This window comes from Platichthys flesus, unplaced genomic scaffold, assembly GCF_949316205.1.
Source record: "Platichthys flesus unplaced genomic scaffold, fPlaFle2.1 scaffold_114, whole genome shotgun sequence".
Taxonomy (NCBI): Eukaryota; Metazoa; Chordata; class Actinopteri; order Pleuronectiformes; family Pleuronectidae; genus Platichthys; species Platichthys flesus.
The window spans coordinates 5,587-14,105 of record NW_026910048.1 but is presented as its reverse complement, the minus strand read 5'-3'; the positions used below and the strand labels follow the sequence as shown (position 1 = coordinate 14,105).

Sequence of the window (8,519 nt, the reverse complement as noted above, 5' to 3'; positions counted from 1 at the left end):
AGGATGATTGTGTGTCTGGCAGTGCATGTGTTTGATTTAAGAAAAAATCTGAGCAACACCTGTTTGGCCAACGAGAAGGATTAGAAGAAAGAAAGCCGGAGACGCCGGATTCAACCGAACAAAGCCCCTTTTGTTGAACCAGAAATCAGCTTGTGGCAAACCGAGCGCTCCCCCGTATGCCGCCCGCTCCTGCTCGGCTGAAAGAAGGAGGCGGACACCTCAAGGTTCCTACAGGTATTCATAATGTTTCACTCCTGTCACTCTTTGTTTTCTCCTTCTCGCTCCGCGGGGTTGTGTTGTGTTTCACCCCGGACCAGACAGCGAGGACACGCAGCTCCGAGTCTCAGATCGCTCCCAAGGTGCCTCTTAGCATTGTCTCCTCCGGAATCTGCACATGACAGATGCCGCCTCCATCACGGCAACCCGCTGCAGTCTGGGGGAAGGGGGGGGGGGGGACCTGGATCTCCTGGACCCGGGTTGGCTGCTCAGAATTGCAGATTTGAACCGGGGCACGTCTCAGCTCCCAACTCAGCCCCGGGGTTAGATAGTCTCTCGTCTCTCCATCTCAGTCAAGCCCAAGCCAAACATTTGTATTCTTTTTTATTTTTCCTGTGAAGCCTTTGATCCTGCTACTGTGGACTGTATCACTGCCACCCCCCCCCCCCCCCCCCCCCCCCCCCTGGAACACACAGGACAGCATCCCCCTCCCCACACAGCAGCCAGTGTTTCTCTCTCCACCGGTAACCCCTCTGCTTCCCAGGGCTTATCTTCCAACTGGCAGACGTGGGGAAATCACACCTCGCTCAGATAGCGGCTCTCTCTTCCCCCGGCTGCCTCCCTTCATCTCAGCCACTGTCATCCTCGCTCGGCTTCTCTTTTGGCCCTCAGCTCTCGCACCTCTCACGCTGTCGCTCCGCGTTCCAAGCCACCGGGCCGTCATTAGAACTGATGCGTGCAGGTGTACCGCACACAGGGCTGCAAGCCAGGCACGTTTTTTCACGGGAACCTCTATTTACATACTCGCTACATGAAATGTTCCTGACCTACATCGACAGAATGCACCTGCAACCTGCATCGTGGAACCAAATTACACGAGAGAACCAGAATAATCAGCTCTTAAGGATTTACATTTTTATGTTAATACAGGAGTAACTGAAATGGTTTAATCGATATGTTTTTTTACCAGATCAGCAAAAAGCAAAGAAGTATATTCATTTATGCCGTTTGTGTGTCCACGTTTCCCAAAGACATGCAGGGTTGAATAAATTGGCTCTAGGTGTGAGTTTGAGTGTGATGGGACCTGACAGATCGGAGACCTGCCACTTTCACCCTGTGCATTATGGGATGCATTCCGTCCCCCACAGCTCTAACCTGCATAAATCAACGTGGAGGATGAGGGGAAGTAACACAAGGCCTTGAGATTTAAAGCAACGGTGTGACTGAGAAACAGCGCCCTCTGCAGCCACAGGTGGTGGTGCATTCTGATGGGGTCTTCGTCCGAGCGGCTCAGCGTTACTCTTCAACTTGCTGGACCTGATTCTCACAGTTTGGGTTTAGAATGTTAAACCTGTTTTACCCTGAAATTACTAAAAAATTGTGGAACCAGTGGGAAAAGGAGCTTTAGCCAGTTCCACACTTCCCACAGGAGATCGTACCCACTCACCATAGTCTCATGGAACAGGAGCATTCTGGGAATAAAAGGGGAACGGTGTGTCACTGAACTATCAAACTAATTTTAAAGCTGCTGTTAAATGCACAAATGTTGCATTGTGTTGCTTTAACAGCAGAAATCCCTCGTTTGCAATTTGCCCTTTGCTCCTCTGTGAGTAAGCAAAAGCTCAAACATGTGTCAATGCTGCAAAAACAAGGAAAGCTGCAGCCGCTCTTCACAGAACAGTCCCACGTCAGAGCAAGAGCTGAACTGACACTTCTCCACGCTCGCTTTTCAAACCATAGAACCCATTTACATCTCACAGCTGGCGGGGAACGGCTCCCTGAGCAAACTTCCTGTCGCAAACTCATCAGTGACGAGCTGTCGAGTTGAAAACTAAATTGAACAGATTCCTGCTTGAAAATCAAATAAAGTTTGGCGTTAAAAAAAGCCTTGGACAAACAGCAGACGTGTTACAGTTGAGATCCTGCAGCAGAGTGTTTACCTGCTCTTATCTTTAGAATTTGGGGCTTGATGCGACTCCGTTGGTTTGATGAAGAGACGGTGAGGTTAAACAAACCCGGTGTGCACACATGTCATCTGCCCAGCGCGATAACGCCCCAGTTTATGACCATTGGCAGCATTTCTGCACTGGTTATTATCCTGTTTGGACAATGGGACGACCGCTGTGGCTCCGTCGCGTCCTTGTTTGCACAAGTGACAGAAGGGCATTGAGTCGAGAGCTCTGTCCTCAGCAGCTCCACCAGCGATCCCACCGAGGAGACGCCGACATGTTCCACACGTGATTAGATATATTCCTCCGTTAGTTCACATCTTGTGTCAATGAGGTTTTTCTGACAGCTCCTCATTTTCCAGGGGAATGTGAGAAGAAAGGAACATTTAGAGAAGAGAGCGAGAGAAGCTCCCCGACTTCGGTGTCTTTGAAAAGGTAAGAGCATGTAATTACAGCTGAATAGTGAGTTAACCTATTCACCCCGGCCTTAACGCTGTCACTCAGCGCTTCGACTGAGCACTTAAGTCGGTGGATTTCCATCCCGCTGACGATGCCTTGAATGTAAATAAGGAGCTCGGCCCCGGTGCCTCAGATTAAATCATCTTTCAGGCGCTGGTTGGATTCAGCGGAGAAGCAGCCGGAGCCGAGACGAGAGAAACATGAACCGAACTCGCACGGTTCTAATCACAAAAGAGCGAGAGGTTCACGCACATGTGAACAACACACTGAAGGTAATTCTGTTGAGTTTATATTAAATTCAGATTCCGTATTTTCCCCCGACTGCGTTAAAAGGAAAATATGAACATCAAACGCCAGGAGATAAACGGAGCCCGTCAGCAGGAAGATCAGGAGTTCAGCTGGAGACACGCAGACTCCCGACTGGTAAACATCCCTCCAGCTACAATTACATAAACAAACCAACTAATCTAACTCCCCCCCCCCCCCCGCAACTGTTTACAATAATTTGACAGTGCGAGAAAAACGCTGGGAATAACTCCTCTGCTTCGGCACGATTTTAACTTCTTTGATCCGAATCAATCTCGTTGTCTCGGGAGCGTAAACATAAATATCTCCACCCGCCCAGCTCTGACTCCTCCCGGTTCGACTTGGGTCTGTTGAAAGCAGAATACCGTGGTTTTGTCTTGAGTGAATTTAGAGTTCTTGAAAGATTTAATAGAGCGTACACGAGGTTCGGTTCGGGACAGGCTGATGGATTCTTTTTAATAACCGTTATTGTCTCCGATGTGTTTGGCAGAAGAAGCTTCTTCCTCGGGAAGGAGGAGGAGACGCTTCTCCAGAACAGCACCGGCAACACCCAGCACTCGTTTTTTTACATCAGTGTTGGTCTGTAATGCATTTCACTAATTATCTTTGTGTCTCAGAGATTACAGTTTGAATTGAGAAGCAGTGGAGGAGCCATGCAAAACCGTTTGTAGCCCCAATCAGGCAAATGTAGATCGTGTCTCTAATCTCATTGGCTGGGAAAGTTAATGCATAACTTCACTGAAACATGTGATTTGCCAACTTCAAAGTGATGTCATGATGATGTCATTCCTGTCATAACATCCTAAATGATTGTCCATATTTTTGTTTGAGGTCGTCCTGGAGGATAGAGAGACATACTGAAAGATTATTTTTGGAACATGTCTTCAAGGCATCAATCGCAATATGGCATCATTAAATGGGAGTGGGGGGAGGGGGTTGTTGTGTACATAAACACACACACCACACACATACACACAATCACAGGGGCAAAAACAATTACTGGCTTACGGCCACAATGGCCCGAAGAGTAATTGGATCATTAAAATATGGCTGTGTAACTTAAACTAAACTAAAAGTTCCTCCAAAACATTGGCTGGATGATTTTTTTAATTAGCTTTGTGCTAAATGCAGAAAATGCAGCATGTGTGTGGGGATGCAAGATATTCTACGATTGATAAATGTATAGTAAGTTACAACTTTGAAGTAATTTGCTTTAACAGACAAACAAATCTGTTGTTTTAATGGCAGAAAAGCTTGTTCCATATTTCTGAAGTGTCTCTACCCAGCGATGACTCCTCCTCCCCCTGCTTACCTTGCAGCTTGGTCTTGGGGATCTTCCCACAGGGCTTGGTGGCGGTGACGGTGGTGGCGCAGGTGGCGTCCATCAGCGCCCGCTTCAGCACGCCCGTCCTGTTCTTCTTGCCCGTCGCCAGGTCGCACTCCCCCCACGCCTGGAAGTCGTACTTGCATTCCCCTATAGAGCACACACACGACAGAGAGAACAGACACTTAATCAGAACGCCCTTTGTTCTGGGAAGCAGCTCCGAGGAGGCACGGTGTAGACACAGCCGAGCAGAAAGCTTCTGTATTTGTTCTGAACAGCAGCCGACGGCAATCAGTCAACGGAACGAGTCCATTGAGCCTGAGGAGCTGCGAGTCCTGGACTGTGAACGGCTGTTTGATGAGCATTCATCATTTATTTGGCTATTATCTGCGTCCTTTTAAATGAGAAGTGTCCAGGATCAACAGAGCGAGTTCTGCTGAAGGCTCGGATCACGAGGCCCGGTCTTATTAACAACAAAATAAAAAGTGCAGATTGCTGTTTGCCAACACGAAACAGATGGCGTCTCATTTATTGATCTTAAATCTCCTATAGGACGGGAATAGGCTAACAGATGAATGTAATCAAAAAGAACCAGCCCGGCTGCCGTCGAGCCGCCTGGAAATAAGGGACAGATACAATCTCAGCGGCGGAGAGCGAGTGGAAGCACTTACTGCAGCAACTCAAATAAATTTCACACGTGTGCTTTCATTTGATATTGAATTTAATCCATCTTAAACTCGACCCCAGAGGACGCGAGATTGCACCAGCACGCAGCAGCAGTGGCTCGTATGGTATAGAAATGTACTTTGAGTGTGTGTGTGTGTGTGTGTGTGTGTGTTGTGTGTGTGTTGTGTGCCGTCCCTCCATTATTTTGTTGCCACTCCAGCCGGTGGCTCCCTCGGGGCCGTGACACTCATTCGCAACTTTCCTCTCACGCCGCCGAGGTCCCAGGGAGCTCATCAGAGGAGCAGAGAGGTGGGAGGGGGGTGAGGAGAGGTGGGAGAGGGGGGGAGGAGAGGTGGGAGAGGGGGTGAGGAGAGGGAGTGACAGGGCCATTGTTGAGGGAATCCTACAGGGACTTCATGAGCATCCAACTCCAAAAAAAAACACGCCTGCACACCTTTAATTTATCTCAGAGAGAGAGAGAGAGCGTCCTCGCTGGCAGGCAGCCCCTGTCCTCATTAAGGTGTCACACTCACAAGTAGGTTACAAGAAAATGTCGGGAACAAATTCGCTCACTCTCCAGGTTCCCATCGGTGAAGGTAATAATTCATAAGCATCTTTAGAATCAAAGTTTCTCAAGTTTCCAAAGGATTCCAACATCTTTTTTTTCACAATAAAACATCATCCATCCCTGTTTCTGTTGTTGAAATACGTCCATAAACATGAACACTTGACCATATAGATGAAGAATGTGATAAGAATGACAGGAACATAATCTTTGGAAAAGGAACTTTGACTCTCCAGTTTGGTCCATGTCCCATCCGCTTACATGGAGGAGGTGAGGTTTATGAATTATTCGGTAGCCAGCCAACAGGGGGCGAACAAGATCATTTGGCCTCACTTATGGGCACTGTCAGGTCAGGACAACATTTCAAAATAAAAAAGAGTGGGGCTGACGTCACTCTGTTGTTTTACTTTTTGTTTTCAAGTCTTTTGGAGAGGATGTCACTTCCTGCCACTTCCACCAAACTTCTGCTGCTATAATCTATATAACCAGTTAACTGGAGCATTATTTCCTGATGTGTTTATCACTTGTGACGAACACATTGCAGAGCTGCAGGCTCTATGCTTGACGGGGCCTTACTGGAGGGGGGGGGGGGACAGGTTGTCACTGGGAGACAATTCAGCTTTGATGGCTGCACACACTTCCCAGTCCAAAAAGCAAAAATGACAAAGCAGGACAAGTTTATTTCCCGTCTTCTTTTTTTTCCCTGTTGGACCTTTACTTAGCGAGCTCTCTCACTCCCATTGTGGAAGTGGGGCCATTGTTTGTGGCGGCCATGCATCATGGAGGTGACAGGGGGGAGGGGGGGGGCTGGATGGGAGTCACCTGTACAGAAGGAGGAAGGTTTTCTGGGTCAGCATGTGGGTGAGGATCTAAATACTGATCTGATCACATGTAGCTCAATAAGAACATCTTCTCTCCTTTTGTCAAGGCCTTAGTATCAAAGACGGATGAGGACAACTGAAACCAAAGCGTCTAGATCGCCCCCTGGTGGCGAGCTGCAGTATAGGTCATTTCAGGGTCACTGTTGGGCCTTGACAGTGGTTCCACTGAGCGCCATCTTAGTCACAACATTGCTCTCTTACCTCCGAACTTCTTCTTCCAGTTGCAGGGGATCTTGCAGCGCTGGGTCTTGATGGTCTGCTTGCAGTCGGTGCCGGTGCGGGTTCCCTCCCTGGTGCCGAGTCCGCAGTCCCCCTCGTTGGCGACGCACACACTCCACTGCCACTCGCCGCAGTCCGACTTGCGCTCCTTCTTCCCTGTTACACACAATCACACACTTGAACAACTGGAGTCGTGTCGGACGGGTCAGGCTGAAGAGTGTTTGAATTTAAGCTTTTATTGAAACAGAACACAAAGTGCTACATGCAATGTTTGTAAAAAGTATTTACTCTTGGACTTTTTATCAATATTACAAGGGAGTTATAATGGGTTTCGGTGCTTGCACTAATTTCCAATGCAAATTAACTTTTTCCCTTGAATTTAAATTGGACTAAATGTTGTTCTCTTTACCCGAGAGGGATGTATCTGACTTATTTTTCTCCTTTTTTGCGAGATATTGCTTTTTGTTTCTGGTGAATCCTCAAAGGGGACAAATTACATTAACCCCATGGGCACCTTCCCTATTTTCATGTGTTTCTGGAAAAAGTTGTGTCCACTTAAATAAGTTGTCACGAGGGACATTGTGCGCACCGGAGCCTGGGAGGGGAGACAGCTTTGTGCGTCGCTCCACTGAGGAAACCGAACGTTGCAGAAGTAAAAGATGACAAAGTGCTTTTTCTCTGGTGTGTACCTTGTTTCTCTGCTTTGCCTCCTTCGGCGGCCATCACCGTCAGCACCAGGAGAGCCATCACCGCCACCCTCGTCCACTGCTTCTGTCCATTCATTCTGAAACACAGAGACAAGGCCACTGAGTTAATACGTGCTTGGTGTTCGGTGCTCGAGTGAAGCGGCTTCAGACCGACTTCAGCGTTCTTACATTTCAAAACTCATTCATTTTGAGAGCCTCCTACAATACGTAGCAGAGCTCGACACCTTCAGCTGCTGGATACATAATAGATAGAGCATTGAAAAGCAATACTGGTCTCATGAGAGCAGAGGAATAGCCTGGGGAATGTCCATGTCTCGTCTTGTGTCATTAACCCCTGTGCTGGATTCCAATATTGACACTGTGATGGTCTGCCCTGTCAGTCACTGGTGTATTTGCTGTCAGTCTCAGGTGAAATCTTATGGCGGGTGGAAACAGTTACTGCACCAGTTTGATTTGACTGGAAACAGGGAAAGGAGTTTCACACGATTTGAATTCTTATGCCACAGCCTCGATAAAGCGGGCTGCCCATCACAGACCTGGGAACAATAGAAGATCCCATAAGAGGAGTTTAAAGAAGACTTTCTTTGTTGATTCTACGAGAGTGACACATGGACGAGACCCCGTCCCTCCACAACAGCCCACAGAAATCGGTTTAGTAGTTTTGGAGAAAGTTTGAGACAGACACTCTTGTTAAGGGCAGTAAAAAACATCCATTCTTGTTTTCTGCAGAATAGCCCAAAGGCTTCTTATATGTTTCGAGACCAGGCTGAGGAAATGAAGAAAAAACCTTGCACCTGCTGGACTCAGGCTGGAAAAGAGCAGAAAGCTTGAGATGTCAAGTTAATCACCTGTCATGGAGGAGAATGTTCTCTGTCTCTCCCTCTCTCTCTCTCTCTCTCTCTCTCTCCCTCTCTCTCTCGACCATTATTTGCACAGATTTCGATTCTAAATTCAGTGTAGTTGGTTTAAAGGTTTAACGAATCAATCTACTTCTCCATATTGTGCATCAGAATCCCTTCGGTTCATGATCCTCCAGCTGGATGTGGATCAGCGGCAAGCTGCCACTGTGATCCTCCTAATGCACTGTGATTTAATTAGTGTGCTGAACCCACTACCTTCAACAACCGACTCCTGAGTGTGTGTGTGTGTGTGTGTCTGTGTGTGTGTTTGTTTTACAGGTGAAAAAAATCCTCCTGCAGACCCGGGGAGGAAAATAACCAAATGTCT

At 47.7% G+C, this 8,519-nt stretch overlaps 1 protein-coding gene across 1 annotated transcript; it reads right to left on the bottom strand.

Moving 5' to 3' along the window:
* Positions 1 to 4,153: 4,153 nt before the first annotated feature.
* Positions 4,154 to 7,413, bottom strand: ptn (pleiotrophin). The gene is made up of 3 exons (XM_062384648.1): positions 7,275 to 7,413; positions 6,568 to 6,741; positions 4,154 to 4,404 (listed from the first exon to the last, which is right to left on the bottom strand). The coding sequence occupies exons 1-3, from the start codon at positions 7,366 to 7,368 to the stop codon at positions 4,169 to 4,171; spliced, it is 504 nt and encodes a 167-aa protein (XP_062240632.1). The 5' UTR covers positions 7,369 to 7,413; the 3' UTR covers positions 4,154 to 4,168.
* Positions 7,414 to 8,519: the final 1,106 nt, after the last annotated feature.

Coding starts and splice junctions, on each gene's coding strand:
- ptn (XM_062384648.1), bottom strand. CDS start 7,368: ATGAATGGACAGAAGCAGTGGACGAGGGTGGCGGTGATGGCTCTCCTG. Junction 6,742..7,274: donor AGGCAAAGCAGAGAAACAAG/GTACACACCAGA, acceptor TGTGTGTAACAG/GGAAGAAGGAGCGCAAGTCG. Junction 4,405..6,567: donor CTGGAAGAAGAAGTTCGGAG/GTAAGAGAGCAA, acceptor TGTGCTCTATAG/GGGAATGCAAGTACGACTTC.